This window comes from Myxocyprinus asiaticus, chromosome 48, assembly GCF_019703515.2.
Source record: "Myxocyprinus asiaticus isolate MX2 ecotype Aquarium Trade chromosome 48, UBuf_Myxa_2, whole genome shotgun sequence".
NCBI classification, from domain to species: Eukaryota; Metazoa; Chordata; class Actinopteri; order Cypriniformes; family Catostomidae; genus Myxocyprinus; species Myxocyprinus asiaticus.
Window position 1 is genome coordinate 18277855 of NC_059391.1, and position 26920 is coordinate 18304774.

Here is a 26920-nt window from a genome sequence, read left to right on the forward strand (position 1 = left end):
TATATATATATAGTATTTAAATTATACATGTAGTATAACAACATCATTATAAGTTAGATTATTTTAAGTTATAAAAATTAGCAACTGTTTTTATTATTATTTTAGATAATATATATTTTTTATATAAATAATACATTTTCTGTCAGAAATAAATTTCAAAAAACCCTATAGTGTACTATTATTTTTAAAAATCTGAGGTGATTTGGTAAACAATCAGTCGCGAGGCAGTTTTCCCGCCTTCACTCAAATAATTTTTCTGTCAGTCACTTTCTTCAAGCATTCGCGTATATTCCAGTCTCAAATGAAACATGGGTTTCTTGAAACAATTAGACGTAGAAAACTTCAAATCCTGGCGAGGAAAGCAAACTATCGGGCCATTTAAAAGATTTAATTGCATTATTGGCACTAATGGATCAGGTGAGTTCAAAATTATGCTAATTTGGGTGGCTAGTTTTCCAAAATTGTTATTAGCTTTGCTAGCTCAAACTTAATCGAATGAACGATCAAATCGTACTGTTAATTTCGCCAAACAACTTGTCATCGCTAGTCTATTACTTAGGTATTACGTGTGTTGTCAGTTTCTATCTTCTGTCTATCTTCGAAGGCAAGTCTAATGTCATGGATGCTCTCGGATTTGTGATGGGAGAGAGAGCGGTAAATCTCCGCGTCAAACATACCAGAGATCTCATTCATGGTGCTCACATCGGAATACCTGTGTCCACCTCTGCCAGTGTTACTATGATTTATTGTGTTGACAACAATGAGGAAATTATCTTTAGTAGAACCATCTCAGGTGGGTGTGACTGATCTCTCAAAATAGAAACAATATGATTTAATAAAATGGCCCCAAAGGGTATCTGGACACTTAATCATGTATTTTATAGCATAGATATCAAACCAACAAAACATCAAGTAGCATCTGCAGACATCCTTTCCTCAGAACTAATTTTCACTTTTTGAGACTTTTTTTTGTTTTTTTTGTTGCAGTTACTTTTTACATTTGCACTTGACAAAATATGGACAAGTGGAACTAAGTTTAACAATCCGAAAGTGTCCAAATGCTTTTGTCTTCATTTTGAGCATTATATTTATTTATTTATTTATCATTTAAAGCCTAAAAAAACCTGTTGATGTAAAATCTTATGCACTGAACTCTAATGCAGTGAAATTTTAAAGTGTGGTTTAAATGTCCAAATACTTATTGGAGGCACTGTATGAATTGATATGAATAGATATGATATAATCTGACTGTTTTCTGTTGGTATTGTTCACTTTTACAGGGGATTCATCTGAATATCGTGTGAATGGTAAACAGCTCACTTTGGCGAAGTACACCGGAGAGCTGGAGAAGATTGGCATTGTGGTGAAAGCAAAGAATTGTCTGGTGTATCAGGTAGTTTTTAGATTTCCTGTTGGTGTCAGTGATGAAAGAATCAACAAATACAAAACGCATCTAAATAACTGCAATTAATGAAAAAGAACAGAGGCATATATTGAGGAGTTTTATCCAAAAGTAACCCAAACTAAAGCACATCAGCCTTGAAGGATGAAGTATTAGTTATCAGCCTTTCTGATTCATTGTTATTATTACGAATTGACTTGCCAGGGTGCTGTGGAGTCTATTACCATGATGAATCCCAAAGAGCGGACAAAGATGTTTGAACGTATCAGCAACTCTCGAGAGCTGAGCGATGAGTATGATGCCAAGCTGGCCGCCTTGCTGAAAGCCAAAGAGGACACCCAGTTCCACTTTAACAGGAAGAAGGCAGCTACAGCTGAGAAGAAGCAAGTTTTTAGAGATAAGACTGAGGTATTATACTGTTATAAAATGCTATCTGCCATTTGATCATATGTATTAGAAGAACAGATGTTCCAATCAACATCTCCGTGAGAATACATGTCAGCATGATGTATTTGTCTCCATCTTGTTAGGCAGAAAAGTATCAGGCGCTGGTGGATGAGCTCAGAGAACGCAAACTCCAGCTAATACTCTTTCAGCTGTTCCACAATGAGAAAGCCATTGAAACACAGTCAGATACACTGAGGGAGAAACAAGAGGCTGCAGCTCAGCAGAAGAGCAACCTGGACATCTGGGAACAAACCGTTAAGACTCAGAAGAAAGAACACGGTCGTCTGAACCGAGAGCTTCAGCAGCTGGAGAAGGAGATCAGGTGAGATTCATACAGTCTCTGCCACTGCAAAAATCAGGTGGGAATACTTTACAGGCCTCCCACAGTCATGGGAAAACATGGAAATATCAGGACATTTTTTCCAGACCTGGAAAAGTCATGAAAATTAATAGAATGTTAAACAAATATAAAAAGTCTAGACTTTCTATACTTAATATACAGTTTTGTAGTTTCTGTATGCTTTATTAAAATATTTGCTCGAAAACCATAGTGAGCAGCCAACCAACTTGTGAGCAAATGTTTTTTTTTTTAACAAACCTTTGAACTGATTCACAAGTTGATCTGATTGATTCACTAGCGAAAAGGTCTGAATCGAAATTACTATCAAAAATCCTTTTCTGGTTATGCATTCTATTTTAATGCATTTACTTTTTAAGTAAAGAAACCTTAATGTACAAAATTATTTTCTTTTTAAATTGCAATTGTCCATGTTCCAGATCCCAGGAGCAGATTCTCAATCAGCAGAGACCTCAGTACATCAAAGCTAAAGTGAACACCTCCCACCATGAGCATAAAGTGGAGGAGGCCAGCCGAATGCTTCAGAAGAACCAGAAGGAGCATGCCAAGAAGGAGCAGGAGTTGGAGGAGCTGAAGAGTGAGTTAGTTGAGCTGAAGAAAGCCTGGAGGGCCTGTGAGAGACAGATGAAGGAGGACGAGGCTCAAAGAGGAGCTAGAGTGCAGCTAGAGGAGGCTCAGGTGAAACACAGAGAGTAATATAGTGTTTGATGGCAATAAGGTACAAGATATTGTGAATATAGTCACAACTGAAGGGCATTGTTAGGTACGATGCAAAGCAGAGTGCCTGCAACCCTTTTCAGCCGTGACTGTATTCACAATATGGCACGACCTTGAATAAAAATGTTAAGGACAAAACTTTTTCAAAATGCTGTTTTTTTTTTAAGTAAAATCATTAAATGCCATCCATCCTTCCGCTTGAAGAAATAGTCCCTGTCCCTGACAGGCAACGGCACGTTTTTGAGTTGCGTGATACTGGCCTCTATGGTGTCCTTTTACCAATCAGATCATTCCCACTGCAGAGGAGACCAACGGCACGTTTGCTTTGAGTAACGCACTTCAGCTGATGGAGCTCAAATAAAGCCAGAGACGAGGAACTGCGTTCTCGTGTGTTGTAATTTATTTAGGAACACAATAAATAATATTCCATCTATAAACTAGCAATTCAGTTGGCATCCAGGCATCCACACACACACATATATATATATATATATATATATATATATATATATATATATATATATATATATATTTATATTCCAGCATGAGAAAAAAAAAACCGTCATTGAGTTCAACCGAATTGGATCGTGGCATAGCATGTATCCACCTAAAAAAGCATAATTTTTGTCATTAACAATTTTATTGATTCCAAAAATAAAACATACAAACACAACATAAAAAATGGAATCAAATATTCACATTATCACCCCCCCACCCCTCAAACATGCAGTACTGTGGTCACCAACAATTAGATCATCAAAATAAAATAAAATAAAAACAAAAAATACATAAAAAAAAAAAACAAGATATACATTCAAACAAAATCAATAAAACACATACCCAACTAAACTACAAATCCCTCTCCACAGCATTCCCAGAAAACCATCCAAAAAAGCCAAATACCCCCCCCCCACTTCCTGACGAACAAATCCCATTTCCCCAGCCTTCTAAAAAACATCTCCTCAAACGCCGCTACCTCGCCCATTTCCCTGTACCATTCCCTAAACGAGGGTGCCCCAGCCGACTTCCATCCCCTGAGGATGATTTTTTTTTTTACCAATCATGACTCTGGCTAGGACCCAACTTTTTAAATAACTGTCCCCAATGTTCAGAGTCATCCCATCACCCAGGATACAGAGTCTGGGGCTAAATGAAAGTTCAGTGTTCAACACCTCATTCATAAAGTTTTGAACCCTCTACCAAAATTCTTGGATCTTTACACATCCCCAAAATACATGTATTGTGTCCCCATCTTCTGATTGGCACCGCCAGCAGGTGGGTGTGTCTTTAAGACCCAAGCTATACAATCTAGAGGGTGTCCAGTAGAACCGATGCAAAATCTTAAATTGCATCAGATGGACCCTTGCATCTCTAGATGCAGACTTGATGCTTTTTAGGATCCTGGCCCACACTCCCTCCTCTAATACCAGATTTAAATCCTTCTCCCATAATCTCTTGAGAGAAGACGAAGCTCTATCCCCAAGACTCTGAATCTACAGGGAGTAATACACTGATGCTTCATGACCTTTCCCAAAAGCAGTAATCACCATTTCCAGAGTATCTGCCGCTTTAGGGGGGTGTACACTGCTCCCAAAAATAGTACAGAGCAAGAGGCACAGCTGTAAATACCTAAAGTAAAACGTTGAACCAAATTATCAAAAGATCTCAGTAATCCACTCTCATATAGGTCACAGAGTGTAGTAACCCCCCTCCCAATCCACTCTGACCAACAGAAAGGGGACTTATTAATGTGTAATTTAGGGTTCAGGCATATGCTTGAGGCAATACTTAAATAAATGTCCGAATTAAACACTCTGGACACTTTCGTCCAAACTAGGTGCAGATGCGAGATAGCGGGGTGTGACTTAACTTCTCCGATTAGTTTGATCGAAAGGCTTTGCAATGGCGAAATAGGGGCAAGAACTTCCTGTTCAATATAGAACCAGGGAGGGGCTCTCTCTGGTGGGAGCGACCAATGGGCCAAATGTCTGAGACCGAACGCATAATAATAAAACAAAATCTTGGGTAGGCCTAGCCCACCTTTTTCAATCGGCCTATGTAACCTGGGATGCTTACAATTCCATATGAAGGACTTCGCTATGCTATCAAATTGTTTGAAATAAGAGAGGGGGACATCTACAGGGAGAGACTGCAGCAGGTAGTTAAATTTTGGAATACAATTCATTTTAAAAACATTAACCTTCCCAATCATCGATAAATTTAATGAAGCCCACCTGCCCACATCACTCGAAAACCTTTTTATTAAAGGCTCAAAATTAACTCTGACTAAATCACATAAATTTGCTGGAATAAAATGCCCAAATACTTAATGCCTTATATGGGCCACTGGAAGGTGCCCGGCTGAAAAGCCGTTACTGGGCAGTAAGCAGTCAGAGCTAAAGCTTCGGATTTAGACCAATTAACTCTGTATCCCAAAAATGTAGAAAAGGAATTGATAATTCTGTGGAGGCAAGGCATAGATCTAGTGGGGTCGGAGATGAATAATAAAATATCATCTGCGTAAAGCAAAAGCTTATGCATCACTCCTCCTGCCATCACCCCTGGAAAAACAGCCTCTTTTCTTATCGTGGCTGCTAATGTTTCCAGGGCAAGACAGAACAATAATGGGGAAAGAGGGCAACCCTGCCGGGTGCCCCTATCCAGAGTAAAATAATCTGAAATTAATCCATTTGTTTGTACCGCCGCTTCCGGGTGTTAAAGTAACTTAACCCATCCAATAAAAGTATTCCCGAACCCATACATTTCCAAAATCTTAAAAAAGCATGATTAACTAAATAATAAACAGACAGTAACATACCTGAAACACAAAAATTAAATAATATTCCGTCTGTACATTAGCAACTCAGTGGGCACCCACACATACCTCTACTTATCTCCCAGCACAAGAAGAGCCTTTGCTGAAGGAGGGGAGTGGCCTCACAACAACTAAAGGTGAATAACCAACACAGGCTATTCATGAAATTTCCAGCAGGGGTCACACAGACTTCATTAAATAAATAATAAAACTTTTGTTTTGGTGAAAGACATAATAAATTAAACAGCAAACTTTTAACCCTGTTACAAGTGACAAAAAACTGCTAAGCATTGTGCGCTGTGGAGTGATACAAATAGCAGCTGAGTGAAGAGGTCACGGCTGTGTTTTATTGTGAATGAAACACTGCTATTGACCAATCATCTGCATTCAGTACTGGAAATATCCATTTTGTAATCTCTATTTAAAAACAATATGAAATGACGCACAACGCATTTAACTTTTGGAAATTTAAAGGGATAGTTCAAAAAATGAAAATTCTCTCATCATTTACTCACCCTCATGCCATCCCAGATGTGTATGACTTTCTTTCATCTGCTGAACACAAATGAAGATTTTTAGAAGAATATTTCCACTCTGTAGGTCCTTACAATGCAAGTGAATAGGTACCAAAATTTAGAAGCTCCAAAAAGCACATAAAGGCAGCATAAAAATAATCCATAAGATTCCAGTGGTTAAATATATATCTTCAGAAGCAATATAATAGGTGTGGGTGAGAAACAGAACAATATTTAAGTCCTTTTTTACTATAAATTTTCCTCCCTGCCCTGTAGGTGGTGATATGTGTAAAGAATGCTAATCGCCAAAAACAAAAGAAGAATGTGAAAGTGAAAGTGGAGATTGATAGTAAAAAAGGACTAAAATATTGATCTGTTTCTCACCCACACTTATCATATAGTTTATGAAGATATGGATTTAACCACTAGAGTTGTATGAATTACTTTAGTGCTGCCCTTATGTGCTTTTTGGAGCTTCAAAGTTCTGGCCAACATTCACTTGCATTGTATGGACCTACAAAGCTGAAATATTCTTCTAAAAACCTTTATTTGTGTTCAACAGCAGAAAGAAAGTCACACATCTAGTATGAGTAAATTATTTCACTTTAGAAATTTTAAATTTTCTTTTCTTTTTTGCGAACTATCCCTTTAAGTGAAACGCGATACTCAGTAGGAAATAATGTAGGAATGAACTTGAATAAATCCATCAGGATTTGATTGGGTTGTGAAAAGTGGGCTATGGTATTATTGGTCAATATTATTTTCCTCTGCCCACATGGCCTTGGTTACATCAGCAAAAAAGAAAAGGTGAAAGTTATTACATTTTGTTCAGGGTGCATATGGTCATGGAAAACCTGTAAAAATCTGACATCTTTTAAATTGTGATTTCCAGGCCTGGAAAGTCATGGAAATTCCCTTAGTGAATATAAGTTTTTCTATGCCCAGCTGTAAATTACCATAAAATAATAATTAAAAAAATCACAAACACATGGAAAAGTTATGGAAATATCATGGAAAAGTCAACTGGTCAAAAGATGTGGGAACCCTGTTAGATAAAAGATTATGAATTGTATTTATTTATTTTTGTAGAAAAACATCCAGTTGTGAACAATAAGACCAGGGACATTTGTTAAGTAAAAAGGGTCAACTTTGATTTTATGATGACTATATTATACAAAACACTGTTTGTACTGGTGTAGATGGAGCGGTATAAGGAACTCAAAGAGCTGGCGAGGAAAAAGGGGGCTGTTTTAAGCCAGAACGCAGAGAAGCTGCACTGGGACGTGAAGGCCGACTGCGAGAAGCTTCAGTTTGACCTCAGGAGGAAGACTGAGATACAGGTGGGTTAATGTCTGTGAGTGAAACAGAAGGCAGCTGCCCAGCAATTTTGTTTTGCTGTATTTAGAGATAGCCAAGCAAATATTTAAAGACTACAGCTCTTGTTTGCAGATGAATATTAAACAAGCTCAAGGTCAGCTGGAAGATTTCATCAAAAGGGCAGAAAAGCTGGAAGAGTATGCCAACACTTCTAAGTATGTCACACTCTTTCATCCTCTCTATTCTGTGTTATATATATTGCCTCTTATTTCTAACAAAAACTCTGAATCAGTGATTTGTATCAGTGAAATCGTTTGAGTGTGTATTCTTTTTCACATATATATTAATTTTTATATTCTTATTAAAAACTTATTTCTGAAACGGGTTTGTTCACCCAAAAATAAAACTTTTATCATTGTTTACTCACCCTCATGGTGTTTGAAACCCGTATGACTTTCTTTCTTCCGTGGAACACAAGAGAGTAGAAATTTTAAAGAAGGTTGACGCTGCTCTTATATATGAAAGTGAAAGGTGACTGAGGCTAACATTCTTTTGTGTTCCACAGAGTAAAGAAAGACATACAGGTTTGGAACAGCACAAATTGGGTGAACTATCCCTTTAATATTCCAGGGGCAGGATTGTCATCTTTAACTGATTAACTTCTATCAGCAGAGTTTTGTTAAGAGTTTGTTATTCGTGTTTACTGCAGAAAAGCCCTGGAGGAGCATCAAGAGCAGGAGGAGCATCTAGCGGAAGAGCTGGAGAGAGGCAGGGTGCGATCGGAGGAGGTGAACAAGGAGCTTGCGCAGGTGCTGACCGAGCTTCAGAATGCTCGTTTGGACAGCCAGGAGAACCGACGGCAGCAAAAACGAGATGAAGTCCTGGAAAGCCTCAGGAGACTTTACCCTGATATGGTGGTACTGTAACACTAATTTTACACAGCCCACTAATGCCAGTAGGACAGATTAGACCTTATTATCTGTTATTTGTTATTTGTCAATGGATTGATTATTAGTATTTCAACACAAAATGGAAACAAATGTCAGTTTTAATAGAATTATGTCAAAATATCAGAATATTTCCCTTCACTAATGCAAAGTTTGATAGTACTATACCTTTAGTAGCTCTATGATCAAGTTTATACAGTGGCTATGTACGGAATAGCATACTAACATACTATTATTTCTGTATCTGCAGTATATTGTATGTATGTATACCGTGAACAGTATGCATACAAACTGTCACATTTTCTGTCTGCTTAAAATACCTGGATGACCTACTACATTTGCTAAACTGTGTAGTATACAACAAAGCACACTGCAGAATACTACATCCTACAATGCAATGCGCTTGACTTGGTCTTCCATTTCCAATGTGATGAATGGGTAATATTAGCATGGATTTTTAACATAATATAATAATTTTTTTTAGACTCATTATTTGATCAGATTGACAAAAGTAAATACATTTGACACATATTTAATTAAAAACACTAAATAACCGTTTTATTTCCAGCTGGACATCATGATGACAACAATGTTGTATATTACTGTTTGAATCGTTTATTGTGAAATAATGCATAATTTTTTGCTTACTATTTAAAAAAATAGTAGGCAGTATGCAGTGTGAAGTATTCAGTATGGATTATGGTAATGTTCCATTTTGAACATAACCAGTGTTTCATGTTTGATGAGCATGTGCTATACATTTTATGACCAGTAGAGGGAAACACAATGGAATTGTCTGCTAAAGAGTGCAACAGTTGGGTTCCGGAAGTAAAAATCGCATTTGTTTTTTCTAGAGATCGACCGATATTGATTTTTTAAACCGATATGATAACGATTATTTGTGTGTTTACATATCTGATAACAGATATGCAGAACCAATTTTTTTTATTAATTTAATTTATTTTTTATTTCATCTTTATTTTACAGAGAAAATATTCAACAGAGAACAAATTAGCAAAAATGTTATATTACAATAATAATACCATGTTTTTTTTGTAATAAATACTAGGGATGGGCATTTTGGTCATTTTGTACTCAGACTAATTACTCGTTGAGTAGTTGAGGGGCAATGACATGTACATAACTGTATATATAATAACATGTCTGACAAACATCTTTAGCTGCTGAATTGCATCTTTTTGTTCCAGAGTATCGTCTATTTATTTTTATAGGCTGTTATAAAATAATCTGTTACAAAATGCACAAAATATTGCATAATCAAAATATAATGCATCATATTTTGTCATTATGTGAAGATTCACTGCCCAACTCAATGAAAGAATGGGCACAACGTGCATCTGTCTTTTCTTCCTTCAGGTTACCATAGTAATCTTAATAAGCACGCACCAGTTTTTTTAGCAACTGAATCGTCTATTTTCAAATCGCTTTCAGTTTTTCAGTTTTGAAATACAATTGTAAAAATGTCACGGCGGCTGAGTGTGAAAAGTTTCTTCAAACGGCCAAATAGTTGTGATGTTGTTGATAAAAGAGGTGAAAAAAGAGGCGCTGATGCAGATGCGGTGGAGGATGAAGGACAAACAACAGACAACATTTATCAATCATAATATTGCACCAGCTGTGCGTAATTTCTCACGTAAGTTGGGACGTAAAGTTCACACTAAGGGCTTAGTAACTACAAGTTAGTTTGTAACTAAGTCAGTGCTTAATTTGGTTGCACCACCTGTTCTTAAGGCAAGATTTAACTAGTAAGTAGTGATGGGTTGTTTGTGAACACATTCGTTCTGACTGTCTGCTCAGACTAACAGCCTCACCTGTTGTTCCTGTCGATGCACTTTGTTTATATACATTAAAAAGTTATACTTTAAATGCAAATGCAAACCAATGCATTTTTAAATACATTGTGGTTAAGGTAGAGTATGATTTCATTTAATAATTTCATTAGAATTGTTTTAACACCAATCATAGTCAAACTATCGCAAACTTTTATCGTTTGACTTGAAAAAAAAAAGAGCCGTTTGTGAGCTAAAGAGCCGGCTCTTTTTGGTGAGCTGAGCCGAAGGAGCTGGCTCACTGAAAAGAGCCGGAATGCCCATCACTACTAGTAGGTCATAAGCTCTCTGTAAAGTAATGCGTAGTCACATAATATGACGTTTACCTGTACTGAGCCAATAAACAGCCTACAAATTTGTACACAGAAGTGTTAAAAAGCTGTGAATTTCAGTTTATCTCGCTACGGTTGATGTTCAAACCTTGTTTGTTCACGTAACTGTCAGCTGTGATAAATTATGTCCCCATTAAAATACGATACGTAATAAAAGTAGATTTGATAAATAGTAGATTTGCTCTGTGTAAATAACAATATATAGGAATTGTATCTAAAATAAATAAGGGGTGATAAATAAATACTAATACAACAGGCTGGAAAAATAGACATTTATTCAGTTTAATATCCTATATATATTTTGAATGTGTTGAAACTTGACACTGGGTGACACATCCTGAAAACTGCACCGTTTGAACGGTTTCATGCTGAAGAGCCACTTAAGTTTTTTTTTTTCTCTCTCGTAAATGTAAACATCATAATGTATGTCGAAAGGATTGATGCCTGTCACGCAAAACATGAGCTCATTGATGTCATAAAATATAATTCTCCTTTTTTATTCCATCCGTTACTCCTGCCGTAAATATTTAGTTTATACGTAGGATTACGTCCTACCTAAATTGAATGGTGCAACGCTCAAATATTTAGTAGTGCGTAAATTGTGACTTAGTGCCCATTTACACCACAACTAGGCTAAGTTTTAACTTAAGCATAGCTGGTGCAACCGGCCCCTGATGCAGAAGGAGCGCATGCTGCGGGATTTCCTCCCAGTGAAGCAAGTGCTTGCAGGATTGGGAAATCCCACATTCAGAGAGTCCTGCAAACTTTTGATTGCTTCTCTGCATCAGTCTCCCTTGATGCGTTTGATTACGCACCCAGTTTAAGTCGATGCGGACCAAGAGGAAGGTTTGAGTTGTCGAATTGAGTTTTGTTCAGTTCATTTGTTACATGTTTTGTTCATATTTTAATCGTATTTGTTTTTTGTAATATTGCATTGTTCATATGTCGTGTTTTAGTGGCCTCCGCTGTCACTGCGGGAGAAAAAAACACATTCATCTGCTTCGTGTGGTGTCTGTTGTTCATCTGTTCTCTTCATAAATAAACGCATTATCTGCTATATGCTCGTCCTGCAAGTTCATGATTAAAAATGAAAATGTGAATGAAAATAAAAGCTATTAAATGACTTATTATCATTAAAATATGAAAATTAAAATGACAGGTAATAATAGATTGTGACGGAATTTTTACGACCCTGTCCGTCAAAATGACGGAAGATGAGAAAGTCTAACACAACCACTGCACACGCCTGTTGTGTGTGTGTGTGTGTCCAAGTGTTCACTCCTGTGGGAAAGCCGAAATGCTCCGTATTATTGTTTCTGTGATAATTCATAAAGCGTTCCATTCAACTTGGAGTGTCGAAATTTCCACCTTTCAACTGGGGAAAGTGCAACGAATTACACTTTACAGTGCATCTGGGAAGTATTCACAGCGCTTCACTTTTTCCACATTTTGTTATGTTACAGCCCTATTCCAAAATGGATTAAATTCATTTTTTTCCTCAAAATTCTACAAACAATACCCCATAATGACAACGTGAAAGAAGTTTGTTTGAAATCTTTGCAAATTTATTAAAAAGAAAAAAGAAAAAAAATCACATGTACATAAGTATTCACAGCCTTTGCTCAATACTTTGTTGAAGCACCTTTGGCACCAATTACAGCCTCAAGTCTTTTTGAGTATGATGCTACAAGCTTGGCACACCTATTTTTGGGCAGTTTCTCCCATTCTTCATTGCAGGACCTCTCAAGCTCCATCAGGTTGGATGGAGAGCATTGGTGCACAGCGATTTTCAGATCTCTCCAGAGATGTTCAATCGGGTTGAAGTCTGGGCTCTGGCTGGGCCACTCAAGGACATTCACAGAGTTGTCCCGGAGCCACTCCTTTGTTATCTTGGCTGTGTGCTTAGGGTCGTTGTCCTGTTGGAAGATGAACCTTCGCCCCAGTCTGAGGTCCGGAGCGCTCTGGAGCAGGTTTTCATCAAGGATGTCTCTGTACATTGCTGCATTCATCTTTCCCTCGATCCTGACTAGTCTCCCAGTTCCTGCCGCTGAAAAACATCCCCACAGCATGATGCTGCCACCACCATGCTTCACTGTAGGGATGGTATTGGCCAGGTGATGAGCGGTGCCTGGTTTCCTCCAGACTCCAGGCTTTTGGCAAACTCCAGGCGGGCTGTCATGTGCCTCTTACTGAGGAGTGGCTTCTGTCTGGCCACTCTACCATACAGGCCTGATTGGTGGAGTGCTGCAGAGATGGTTGTTCTTCTGGAAGGTTCTCCTCTCTCCACAGAGAAACGCTGGAGCTCTGTCAGAGTGACCATCGGGTTCTTGGTCACCTCCCTGACTAAGGCCCTTCTCCCCGATCGCTCAGTTTGGCCGGGCGGCCAGCTCTAGGAAGAGTCCTGGTGGTTCCAAACTTCTTCCATTTACGGATGATGGAGGCCACTGTGTTCATTGGGACCTTCAATGCTGCAGAAATTTTTCTGTACCCTTCCCCAGATCTGTGCCTCGATACAATCCTGTCTCGGAGGTCTACAGACAATTCCTTGGACTTCATGGCTTGGTTTGTGCTCTGACATGCACTGTTAAATGTGGGACCTTATATAGACAGGTGTGTGCCTTTCCAAATCATGTCCAATCAACTGAATTTACCACAGGTGGACTCCAATCAAGTTGTAGAAACATCTCAAGGATGATCAGTGGAAACAGGATGCACCTGAGCTCAATTTTGAGTGTCATGGTAAAGGCTGTGAATACTTATGTACATGTGATTTCTTTTTTTTTTCATTTTTTATTTTTAATAAATTTGCAAAGATTTCAAACACACTTCTTTCACGTTGTCATTATGGGGTATTGTTTGTAGAATTTTGAGAAAAATTATGAATTTAATCCATTTTGGAATAAGGCTGTAACATAAAAAAATGTGGAAAAAGTGAAGCGCTGTGAATATTTTCCAGATGCACTGTATGTCGGGCTTTTAACATGGAAACTGATGCAGAAATCTTCAACTCCCATTTTGTCAAGATGCAGGTGTGTTACGTCACGCAGGGCAGGGAGGTTTTCAGTCAGTAACAAACATTCACTTTTATTGAATAATATCCATTAACGAGTCAAAGTTCTTACATTAAATGATAATAAAACGTGTTTAGCAAATGTTTTGCAGAGACAGGAATTCAAAACACGGTTAATTACACTCTCTTTTGATGATCGTAACGATAGCATTGCAGCGTCGTATATCAGTTTGGTTGCTATGAGGCGTCTCTGACAATCAACGTACCCCTCACAACGTAATCAATCTCAAAATTTAAAATAAGCTCCCTCTTTGACACGTTTGTATTTAGTTGTCAGGTAATTGTCACTGAATTTCGAATTAAGTGAAAAGTCACATCATGCGTGATCACCATCGATCATCGTTTTCATGATCGTTCATTGCAGCCACGTCTGAGTACTCGAGTACTCGTGCCTATCCCTAATAATTACAATAACAATAATAATAATAGGCAAAGTAAATTGACAACGTCTGATTTCAAACGGAGAACATAAATAAACAACAAGGGAGCCATTGCATTAATGCAATCTTCTATTTTAAGCTAGGCCTACAGTTTAAAGTTTTAGGTGTTATTTAATAGGATAATGGCAAATAGTTTGGAGATGGTGCGCATATAAGTATATATTCTCAGGAAAGTGAAAAACAATAAATACATTGTTGTGTTTACGGAGTCCATCCTATATGGCATCAGAATTATTAATAATGTTTCATCGGTCTCTAGATTGTAGCAGCTGCCTCACGAAACACCTGCTGCTGACAGAGCTGACTTTTTTTTTTTACAGTGAGAAGCACCTATCTTGCAGCAAATGACACACAAATCTCATCAATGCTCTCATTGTCATTCGACACAAAGCTATTTTAGACACGTTTATTGTGACACGAGTACTTTGCCCCATAAATGTCTATGCGTTTATGCAAAACTTTTAATCGAACAGTGTCGTGGAGATAATTAATTTCCACAGAGCTGTAATCGTGAAGATGATGATTCATAGCGAAATAAAGTTTAGTAGTAAATGCTTATATAATTTAGGGAATTTTAAACAAGAGTCCATGGCGCACTGTGAAAGACACCTTCACCCTCAAACCACTTATATATTTTTATATATCAGAATATTTCGCAATAAATGTAAATTATATTGTTTCCAAAAATCAATAGTTTTATATATTTCCATTGTTTTATATTTGGTTACGGCATTTGCCATGCTTCATGGGATTGTAGTCCGTGCCCTTGTGAAAGATGGACAGTAAACAGTCTTGTACCTTTGTCATTTTGTTCAATTTTTAAATACTTTTGTGCTTCAAAACAAAGTTTTTAATGTTGTGATTCACCTCACAGCTGGTTGGTTTGGTTCATGGCTTTCAACTGTTTAATGACAGATTTTATGAAAAGTCTATGGAAGAAATGAATGGGGAAAATACTTCCAGAACCGAGATGGCTGAAAAAGTGGGCAGGCGCTGTTGCACTCTATTGAGAATTTGTTTTACTCTTTTCAGTATGGCCGTCTAGTTGACTTGTGCCAGCCAATCCACAAGAAATTTCAGCTCGCCGTCACCAAGGTGTTTGGCAAGAACATGAACGCTATTGTTGTGACGACTGCCAAAGTGGCTCAGGACTGCATCAGATTTCTAAAAGAAGAGAGAGCTGAACCAGAGACATTTCTCCCTATTGACTATATAGATGTGAGTAAAATAACACTGCTTGCCAAATATAATTTTTTAATGCTTTATTTAATTTTCCATTCTGAATTTAATTTAGAGAGCTTGAACTGCTTGATGCTTGGGCTTATTTGATACTGCTATATGGTAGCCACTCTGGAGATGAAAAATATTGATATATCAGTAGTGTTTCCTACAGAATTCTGTTTTTGCAGTGAGGGTAGAATTGTTCTTAACCTTACTCTAAACAGAACAATGCTGTGGTGCAGTGCCACTAAGTGCAGTGCCACTCCATATGGTTAGAATAACCAAGGGAAAGACAGAAGATTCATCTAGTATAGCTTCTTATCAAATGTCACCTAAATTAATAATTCAGGACTTTATAACTTGTTCCTTGCCTGTAAATGCATCAGGTGCGCCCCCTGAACGAGCGTCTAAGGGAAGTGCGTGCAGCCAAGATGATGGTTGATGTGGTGAAATGTGCTCAGAACTCCCCTCAGCTAAAGAGGGTGGTGCAGTATGTGTGCGGGAACTCCCTGGTTTGTGAGACTCTGAGAGAAGCCAGACACATCGCCTTTGACGGCCCAGAACGCCTTCAGGTGAGTGCACACACCTGTATGCCATAAGATCATCGCTTTCGACCAATGATGTTGAGCAGAATGCTTATGTGTACAAGGTTTTTCATTGTAAACTTTTTTGCCTTTTGTTATATGTAAATACTGTATGTCTTGGCTGGGCAGACGGTGGCTCTTGACGGAACCTTGTTCCGCAAGTCTGGGGTGATCTCAGGGGGCTCTGGTGACCTGCGCAGTAAAGCTCGGCGCTGGGAGGAGAAAGAAATGAACAAACTAAGGGAGCAGAAGGAGCAGTTGGCATCTGAGCTGCGTGTAAGTGTCACAGAGTGCTAATAGATATTCAGTGACCCTGAAAAAGTATTTGGACACTAAAATCCACACTTAAAAAATTTATGAATAAGTGCATTAAATAACAAAATATCAAATCAAGTGGCATTCATTTTAAAGAAAGAAAGCACAAACACACTTTAAAAAAACATTCAAAACCATAACAAAAAGAAGTTTGGCTTGTTAGGTTTTAAATTCTAAAACAATAGATACTATGTATTGTCCAAAATCAAGACAAAAGTATTAGCATATTTACCTTTTTTTTTTTAAGTGTGTAAAGTTAAAGAAATCTGTCAGTCAGAACATATTGAATTTCTAATACAAAGTTATGTGGAGCAGGATTTTGGACCAATAAAAGATTTCAACCCGGGCAGGGCTACCCAGACTGAAGCGTCAAAATGAGAATCTGAGTGACTATTTAAATTTCATTTGTGGCGTCTATGTATTTAAACGTGTTCAGCGGGAGGTGCTGATGTAAACACGGAGATGGTGCGCAACAGCTAAATGCATCTGTGTTGCGCATGGTCATAGAGTAACAACGTTCCTGGTGCTGTTTTGAAGATATCTTCTTGAGCATCAATGAATGTTTGCACCTTTTGTAATAGTTGTGTATGAGTCCCTCAGTTGTCATCAGTGTCAAAAGCTGGATGCCAATATTATAGTCACTGTTGGGAATATCTCAAATGTGCAGAAGATGCTGGGAAACCAAATAATACATTAGTTGGGGGATTTTTCTTAAGAAAAGTGGGCAGCTTCACTGCTCAGGATAAAGCATGGACTCATGAACAATTATTACACCAACAGTATTTGATCATCGAGAAAGCAACAAACCATATTAAGAACCAATGAAATGTAAACTTTTGAACAGTGTCATTTGTGTAAATTCAGTTACTATTTTGTCTTGTGGAATATACAGCATGTGAGTATCTGTTATGTCAAATAGCTTCTTCAGGGCAGTACAAAATAAGAACAAAATGCAATTTTTATGATACCTCTTATAAAAATAAAATAAAAAAAAAGATAATGCATCTCCCATTATTATTATATAATATTACTAGCTAATCTAGGACAAGAGATTTGGATTGAAGAATCAGAGGGAGGTTCTTATAACAAGAGAATCCTTGTTGAGCTTCTAGTTTTTATGACCAAAATGTATTTCAATAAATTCTTGTTTTTACATGTTTGATGGAGATTGCTTGTATTTTATTCCAGAGCTTTGAGATTATTTTTTTTGGGTGTTGTTTAAATGCTGTTCAAGTGAAACAAAAGTCTTGGACAGTAAGCCCCCCCCCAATGCAAGTGCATTATTATTTATGTTTCATTTAAATCAGCATACATCTGTAATATAGGCACATTTATGGTTCGTGTTACATCCGTAAAACCTTAAATAACAGTCCAAAGTCCAAGCTTTTAAATGACACCTATTTTAAAATGAGAAGCTTTTAATGAATTCTCAAGCAGTTCCAGGTTGAAGGATGAAAATTTAAAACCTTTTTTTTTTATTATTTATTAAATATTGGTTATCTGTATCAGCCACAATGAGGTGTGAGTTATCAGTTATCGATGTCGGCCAATAAATTCCATATTGGTGCATCCCTAGTTACCAGCCAAATGGCGAGTTGATTACTCAAACTCCGGTATCTTTTCTCCCTTGATAACACACAGAGGCAGACTATTTGTATGAATGAACAAAGTCAGAGCTTAATGGCTTTTAAATAGATTTGCAAGTTCATATGACACGTTTTGAGCGTGCACACTCTCTCTGAGCGAGAGCAGGGAGATTTCATAGAGCAGCGTATATTTGAGAGCATGTGTCCAGATTTGAGCGAGAGCCAAGGACGTCCGTGTGCGAGTGGAGAGATTTGCACTTGCGCAACCGGTACAGGGATGCGCTCTTGCATGATATGCATGTGTTCACAACATTAACAGCATTTTAATAGTATTATAACACCATAGAGCTACGGTTTATTAAACTGGATTATGGTCGATTAAGCCTATAATTTAAATTTATCTTCACAATACATTTTTATAGTATTTATGTATGTTTTGATTTCACTTGGTGAATTTATCATCAATCTCCGCACATCCCCTGACATGCTCTGGCGCTCCACTGGGGAGGCTCACCTCCCAGTTTGAAAACTATGGTAGTAGAGGAAAATAGCTGATATAATGGGTCTGATCAGAAGGTTATTTCCACATTCTGGTGGTTGGGAGCAGAGTTATTCAAGCCTTAAGATACTTTTTGTAAGATTAGTTAAAAAGTAATGGAGATCTATTGGAAGTTGCATTTTTAAACTTTGAAGTGTTGCTATAAATATAACTCTTCATGTGCTCCCTAGACATTTATATTTAGAGAACAAATTGACGTATTGTGTTCCCTTAAATTTATTCCTTACATTTTCTTTAGTTGTTCTTAAAAAGGTCTTTAAAATTTTTTAAATTTAGCTTCATAAAACCTGCAGAAACCCTAAGTATGTATGTATGTATATATCTGTAGAACCTGATAAAGCTGAAACGTAAGGAGGCGGAACTTAAGCAGATCAGGGCTCAGTCTCAGGGCATCCAGACTCGCCTCAAATACTCCAACTCAGAACTGGACTCCATACGCAAGAAGAACATCCCAGCTTGTCAGGCTGCAAGTCTCAAACACTGTTTCTCTGTCTTTCTCACTCTTTTTAATATCAATCCTTTACATTTAAACAATTCTTACTCTTATGTAAGCTATAACTTAGTGTATGTGTGTGTGTGTGTGTGTGTGTGTGTGTGTGTGTGTGTGTGTGTGAACTACAGGAGATTTCCAAACTCGGAAGTGAGCTTTCTAACCTTGAAGCTCAGATTGAGATACAGACTGAGAGTGTTGATCTAAAGGACAATGAGATGAAGGCTGTCAGAGAAAAAATCCATCAGGTCATTTGATTTTCAGTGTAACATTTTCGCTTAAGAGTAAAAAAATTAATGGTGATTTCTTTAGAAATGTCATAATTAATAATAATGAATAAATAAATAATGATTTTATATATACTGTGCAAAAGTCTTATACATATATATATAGACTGTCCAGGTGTACCTAGGAGAATTGGTGCTGTTTTGAAGGCAAAAGTTGTCACACCAAATATTGATTTAGCTTTTTTTATGTTTACTGGACTTTGTATGACATTAATTGATAAGTGAAAATTATTTATGGCATTATTTTTGGAAGACTTTCCTCACTATGCAACATTTATGTGCCTAAAACGTTTGCACAGTACTGTATACAGTATATACTGTGTGTGTATATATATATATATATATATATATATATATATATATATATATATATATATATATATATATATATATATTATATATATATATATATATATATATATATATATATATATATATATATATATATACACATACAGTTTGTATATATTATCTCATTGAAAATATATATAATTATTCTTTCTGAGTGCAGTCTCAGTCGATTTTTTAAAATCCTCATCCAGTAATCTTAAACAACTGGAAAAGTCATGAAAATTAATAAGTCAAAAGGGGAACCACATTGTTCCCTGTACCTTTAATATAATTTGTTTTTTCTTTGGTGGATTGATCTCGCCTGCAGATAGAGGATGTTGTGTTTGCTGACTTCTGTGCAGAGATCGGTGTTGCAAACATCCGTGAGTACGAGCAGGATTATCTCAGACTGCAACAGGAGCTTGAGAAGAAGCGGTGAGACCTGCTCAAATGTAACCTACTCATATTAACAATCATACTATAATCTTCAATACCAGGAACTAACTCTACAAACTGACAATAGCAAATTAACTTAATTGCATTTGTACAATATGTAGGGGATTATATACAGTCAACTGGTTATTATAGCAAAATAAACCCCAACAGGGTGATCAGGAAGAATCAGGGTTTTGTGTCATCCTGAAGCACTATATATTGCAATAAAAACTGACTGACTTTACATTATCCCACTTATTACAAGACTACTTACCAAATATATAAATAAATAGACATCAAATATTGACTTAAACTGAAATTATTGCATTATGTTAGACCGCACAATGCTATGAGAGAAATTTGCACAGTGTAGGAAATTGTCACATATACAATTTAGTTCAGTAAAAAAAAGAAAAAAAAAAGAATTTGACGAGAGATTGACATGATTGACCAATAAGAATCTATTATTCCAGAGAGCAGTGTAATATACCATGAAATATACTGTAAACTAAATCTAGCTAATTAAATATAAAACTGAATGTTCAGCCTGCAGTTTGAGTCCCAGCGTACCCGTCTCAGTACCCAGCAGGAGTATGAGCAGGCCCAACTGGAGAAACATGTCAAACAGATGAAAAAGATTGAAGAGACCATCCAAAAAGAGGAGAACATCATTCTCAGCCTGAAAGAGGCAAACTGACTCACTCCACTTTAATTTACAACAGAATCTACAGCTTGTGCATCCTGGTTATTTTGAGTGATGTCGCTCCAAACCTGTATGACTTTCTTCTGTGGAACGCAAAAGGAGGTATCATGCAGAATGTTAGCCTCAGTCACCATTTGCTTTAATTGTGTGGAAAAAAAATGAAAGTGAATGGTGACTGAAACTAACACACTGCCTTAAATCTCATTTTGTGTTCCACGGAAGACAGAAGTCATATGGGTTTGGAATGACATTAGGGAGAGTAAATGGACCATTCTCCACTTCTCCACCAGGAGGAGGACAGACTTATGATAGCTGTGGAGGAAACTCAGTCTAAACTCATGGAACTGAACAACGAGCTAGCTAGAAAGACAACTTTAGTCAATGATGCAAAGGCTGGCGTTGACAAGAACGTTAAAGGCCTCCAGGAGAGAAACAGGTGTGTCTCAGAACATGATACAAGGTTCCCACATCCATGGAAAACCTGGAAATATGAGGAAATTTTTAAAATGTTAAGTCATGGGAATGTATACAATCTCAAAAGTCATTGAAATGTCTTTAATGAATATACATTTTTGCTCTGCTTTAATATATGATATCGACTGGATATTGCTTTGTGTAGAGCAAAACTTGCTTGCAATAAGCTGATGTCTGACTTGTGAGTGAATTGTTTATTTGAGTCTGTTTTATTTCAATGAATTAGTCACACTGGCTCTTAAATTGGCCTGGATGATTCATTAGAGAATCAGTCTGAATTTGAATGATTTATAAAAATTCTTATTCATTAATCAGAAACTAAGCAAAAGTCATGGAAATTCATTGGTCAAAAAGTGTAGGAACCCTGATGTTAATTAATAGTTGGTCTGAAAAATTATGCTTAAAAACATTCAACGTTTCACAAAACTAAGCAGCCTTTATACATTTTATATATTCATTGACTCTTTCTGCAGGACGCTGGTGAAGTTTCAGAAGGAAATGATCAGTGTAGAGACGGCCCTAGAACAGCTGAGACTGTGCAAACACAACATGCTGCTGGGCTGTAAGATACAGGTTCTACCATTGAGACTGCTGTCAGGAGCACTGGATGACATCAGTGACATACAGGTGTAGACAGAGAAGAAGGCAGCACAGATTGTTCCCTTAAAACTGAAGTGTGAAGCTGAAATTTCTGCGCCACTTGCATCGCCAAGTGTAATTGCAAAAATAATCACTGTTCCAAATAGATTCCCTAATATTCCCCCCATCTTCTATTGGCCTACGGTGGGCCTTCTACATGCTTTTGGTGAGCCAATGCTGCTTTGTCTGACTAGATGGGCTGTTCTACAGAGTAGTAATGTTTTGATATCACCACAGAGCCAATGTGTTACACTTTTAGGTGAAATCAACCCACAAATGGCTTATTTAGTTTTCTTCTCATATTTATCCGTGATACAACAGAGAATTTTATAATTGTAAAAATGATATCAGATTTAAAGTTAGCTGTGTTGCTTACTTCCGGCAGACTTTGCCAGACTTTGATTGTATAGATATAGAAAATTGTGTTCTTTTGATAACTAATCTTTGCTGTAACTATCCCAACTGCAGCTGGACTCTGAATCTCAAAGCATCAGCACACTGGACATTTATGAAAGAGAAGCACAAATAGTGTTTGATTATTCAGGACTGGACAGGGGCCTAAAGGTAAAACAATTGTTACAGCAGTCTCACTTAGAGCAAACAATACTTATCTGCAGTTCATTTTACAACATTAGTTATGTTAGTGGAAGTGACTGGTATTTGTAACAGGGAAGTTCTACTTTATTTATATGTGCATAGGTCTTGACTGAAGAGAGTGAAGTGGAGGCAGAGTTAGAGAAACTCAAAGAAGGTGTCTCCTCTCTGGAGTGTATGATCACGGTTTCTAGAGCTCCTAACTTGAAAGCATTAGAAAAGATGAGAGAGGTGAAAGCCAGCTTCCGTGAAGTCATGGATGGTACAGGACAAATACACACACTCATAGTTTGTATACCCCTAAACTACCCATTTTTGCAGTTTTTAATTTTAATTAAGAATATTTTTCTGTTATTTGCAAATATAGCAAAACCAAAGCTACGCTCATGTTTACTAAACTATATACTGCAAATGGGGAGTCACTATACAGACTTCTCTTAAACTAATTTTAAAACTAAAGACTATTTCTAACCTTAAAAGAAGAAATACTTCTCCTTTTGAGGACATGACCAGAAGGAGGTTTTATCCAATTAAGCTAACATTTTTGAACAGTTTTGTCCCTAAAGTATTGTTAGTTTACAAACACACTCATTATCATCTATATCAGCTTACACTTTCTCAATTTTTTATAATTTCCATTTATTTCACCCTCATTTGTTTTAATGGTTTTTCTGTGTATTCTGTCATTCTTAGTCACTTAAAACATTCCAATAATCTTGTCTGTGTGTTATTACCCCTCCATACTCTGTGGATCAGCATTTGAGACTAGCACACACACTACTAAGAAATGCAGTCAGGCATTTGAACAGGTGAAGGCCAAACGTTTTCATCTGTTCAACCAATGTTTTGAACATGTGTCTGTCATCATCGACCAGATCTACAAAAAACTCTGCAGGAACATTAGCGCACAGGTCAGGCTTACTGTAGGGTTCCTTTCATTCTTAAAGGGATTGTTCACCCAAAAAAGAAAATTCTCCCTCATGTTGTTGAACCTGTCAAACTTTCTTTCTTTTGTAAAACAAAAGGAGATGTAAGGCAGAATGTTAGCCTCAGCCACCACTCACTTTTATTGGATCTTTTTTCCATACAGTGAAAGTGAATGGTGACTGAGGCTGTCATTCCCAAACATTCGGCCTAACATCTCATTTTATGTCCCACGGAAGAAAGAAAGTTATACATACAACATGAGGATGAGGAAAGGGTGACAGAATTAAAATTTTTGGGTGAACTATACCCTTTAATCCCTTGCTCATTCATTCACTTATTTACTCACTCTTACACTCAATCATTCAATCGCTCACTTAGTGACGCTTATATTCACTCACACAATCAATCACTTAATCATTCACTCACTAAATTGGTTTTATTGTTGTATGAACAATCAACACACATCTAGGCCATCCTCAGTGCTGAGAATCCAAATGAGCCCTACCTGGACGGCATCAATTATAACTGTGTGGCTCCTGGTAAACGATTCATGGCTATGGATAATTTGTCGGGAGGAGAAAAGTCCATTGCTGCTCTCGCTCTGGTCTTTGCCATTCACAGGTGAAAAAATTCAACATTAACCCATAAACAGACTTACTGTAAAGACATATCTTAGTAGGGCTGGATGATATGCAAGGAATATGTTCACGATATTTTTATTAAAAAAAATTGCGATATCCAGTTACATCATCAACCCCCCTGCCCTCACTGCCGATGGTGTATGTAATATTTTTGCTTTATTGATTTTGCTTTCAAAATTAAATGCATTTATTAAAAGAAAGAAATGAAATATTCGTATTTAACCACCTCTCATTGCTATCACACAAGTATCCGTCTACAACAACAGGTGGAATATTACTTACACAAATTATGATCTAAAGAAAATGATAAATGTAAACATAATAGTAATGATAACTGAAATATAAATACATTTTAGGTTCGAGGTGTTTTTGTATTATTTTACAGTATTATTTGTTAATCTGCAGATTTGAGTTCACATTGCATGTTCTTCTGTGGAAATAAAGCAAACTTAACTCTGAGCACCTCTTGAAAATGTCTTAGGTCATTTGCAGTGTTCTCATAGATGGCACTATTCTTGCAAACTGTTTTCAGATGACTGAAATAGAGAAGATAGAGTGAGAACTCTTTACATTCGCGTGTTCCACGAGACAGGCTCGCGTTGCACACCTCTGAACAAACAGCTAATCAGACGCACATTGAAAGCTTTTCTGTCGTCTGTTCTTAAAAATATAATAAAGTGGGTTTCTTCAAGCAGGTGTCTTTGTGTCTAACATTATTTCTTTTCATGTGTCACTCTGAGACATCTTGCAGGTCACCGCCACAGAGCAAAATAACCCGCCATTGCGCATGAAAGTCGAGACTCGTGGGTGCTAATTTCCAACCCTGGGCTACTAATTAATGTACAGTATTTGGCTTCCCAACTCCATGGTTTTGTCATTTTCCGGTATTGTCAAGCATCGTCTGTCAGTGAGCATCGATGTTGGCATAGGGATATTTGTCAAATATCGTTGACATTTGATTACACCGTCCTATTGCCCAGCCCTTACTGTAAATACAGATGTTATCGATGTGAGAGGAGAATCAATGTATAATCAAAGTAACAACAAAAGACTGAAGTAATGTGTAGATTCAAGAAGAGTAGCTGTATTATTTTGTTTCATCTTAGCTTTCGACCTGCCCCATTCTTTGTGCTTGATGAGGTGGACGCTGCCCTGGACAACACAAACATTGGCAAGGTACACTGTGAAAAGTGGTAAAAAGCAATTGTTACCTCAAGGATTTATTTCTACTTGATCTAAGCCTTAAAAATGACTTTCGTTGTTGTAACCTAATGTTGTCAGGTTGAGTCGGTCATTTAAAATATTTTTGACTTGAATAAAATATTTTGAGTTAGATGTTACCACACAAAGCACATTTTAGGTTACCTGAAAAGGCCTGTTTTTATCTGTGTAAGACCAGCCTCACCACCTCAGTGCCCCTCAACCAGGGTAAAAAAAATAAATTATGTGCTCAGGGCAAACAGGCCACCTAAAAGAATCAAAATACCCCAAAAAATGTCAATGTGGGTGGCAAGAAAATGTTTGCATGATTGCGTAGTTCATCTGTATATTTATTTGTAACATCTGATAAATTATGTTCAATGCATAGGTATACATACTGTATAATATGTAATATAAATCAAATTATTCATATTGAGAATTTGTATTAATGAAGTGATTACATTAGATTAAATAATGAATTGATCAAATGAAGTATTTGACATAAAAAGATGATATAATGCATAAAAAAATGAATGTCCTTATAAAGGTTATAAAATGTCATTTAAAATCAAATCCAGGAGGCAAATATTGCCCCTTAATGGAAAAGTTAATTTCTGATACTGCTTTCAACCACGTGCTGTTCTGACATTCTCTTTAAGCATGTAAGGAGATACTTGTCCGTTTTCATGCAGGTTACGGGATTTTTCCGGGAGATGTCCAGAGAGAGCAGCCAGATCATTGTTATCTCTCTGAAAGAGGAGTTCTACTCACGGGCAGATGCTCTCCTTGGGGTTTACTCAATGGTACACACATACACACACTCTTACCAAGCGAAATTTTAAAGTCTTTCAAATTTTGGAGGCCTTTTAATCCATTTGTCCAGATCTTCCCTCATTATCTTTATATGCCCTTCCTCACAGTTTGATGAATGCATGTTCAGCCATCTTCTCACCCTGGACTTAACTCCTTACCCACTGAACGAAGAAAATGGCACAGATCGAGAGAAGGAGATATTATAATGTTCATTCAAAATGTTCATTATTGAAAAAAACAATATTGTTTTATTATGTAACTTAACTACCTAAAGAGCGATTTTAATAGTTATTAAAAGAGTTTTAAAAGCTACATTCTGTTTTATTGACATTACATTGACATTTTAATGTGTTTTTAAAGAGGCTGTTCTTAGACAAAACTTTGAATGTGTTTTGTGTCAAGCATAAGTTTTTTGTGTTATTGTTAAATATGCCAATTGTTTAATGTTTGCTCTTGTTGAATATTAAAAGCAGTTTAATCCATTCATTTGTTCTTTCCATTTGTGAATTGTTTATTTGTTCTGTTCTTAAACTTCGTTGAACTTCACTGTCTTCATTAGTAGTTGTGTGAACTGTGACCTGTTTCTCACTAGGGTGAGAAATCATCAGTACATTCTCTCACTTCTCTTTACCCTCCCTTCCTCTCTCATCTTCTCAGTCTATTTATTTCTGCTGTTCCCAAAATATAAGCTTTTCTCAGCATCTCCGATGGCGTCCTACACAGTGGTCATTGTCCCTCTCAGGAGCAGTCGTAACAGTCTGGATGCCCTGCGTTTATTCCTCTGGGTTAGTGTCACAATGTTTTTCTGGATTTGCTTTTATAATTTATTGTGTTTGCTTATAATGTTTTGTGAGCCTGTTATTTCAGTCAACAAGTTTGTTGTGAATCAATTAAACGGGTCAAACTGAGGTG

The 26920-nt window shown here is 37.0% G+C and overlaps 1 protein-coding gene across 1 annotated transcript; it reads left to right on the top strand.

Annotated features, from left to right (window-relative positions):
- Positions 1–308: 308 nt before the first annotated feature.
- LOC127437571 (structural maintenance of chromosomes protein 1B-like) lies at positions 309–26382 on the top strand. The gene is made up of 25 exons (XM_051692576.1): positions 309–417; positions 605–793; positions 1281–1393; positions 1607–1810; positions 1933–2171; positions 2627–2885; positions 7454–7594; positions 7704–7786; positions 8281–8488; positions 15243–15428; positions 15818–16003; positions 16145–16291; positions 18804–18941; positions 19097–19213; positions 19911–20017; positions 20564–20705; positions 21011–21156; positions 21668–21821; positions 22302–22397; positions 22533–22689; positions 23184–23338; positions 23824–23975; positions 25102–25171; positions 25888–25998; positions 26116–26382. Exons 1-25 carry the CDS (start codon positions 309–311, stop codon positions 26212–26214), a joined length of 3708 nt encoding a protein of 1235 aa, XP_051548536.1. The 3' UTR covers positions 26215–26382.
- The last annotated feature ends 538 nt before the right edge of the window (positions 26383–26920 follow it).

Coding starts and splice junctions, on each gene's coding strand:
- LOC127437571 (XM_051692576.1), top strand. CDS start 309: ATGGGTTTCTTGAAACAATTAGACGTAGAAAACTTCAAATCCTGGCGA. Junction 20,018..20,563: donor CAGGAGCTTGAGAAGAAGCG/GTGAGACCTGCT, acceptor CTGAATGTTCAG/CCTGCAGTTTGAGTCCCAGC. Junction 23,976..25,101: donor CTGGTCTTTGCCATTCACAG/GTGAAAAAATTC, acceptor GTTTCATCTTAG/CTTTCGACCTGCCCCATTCT.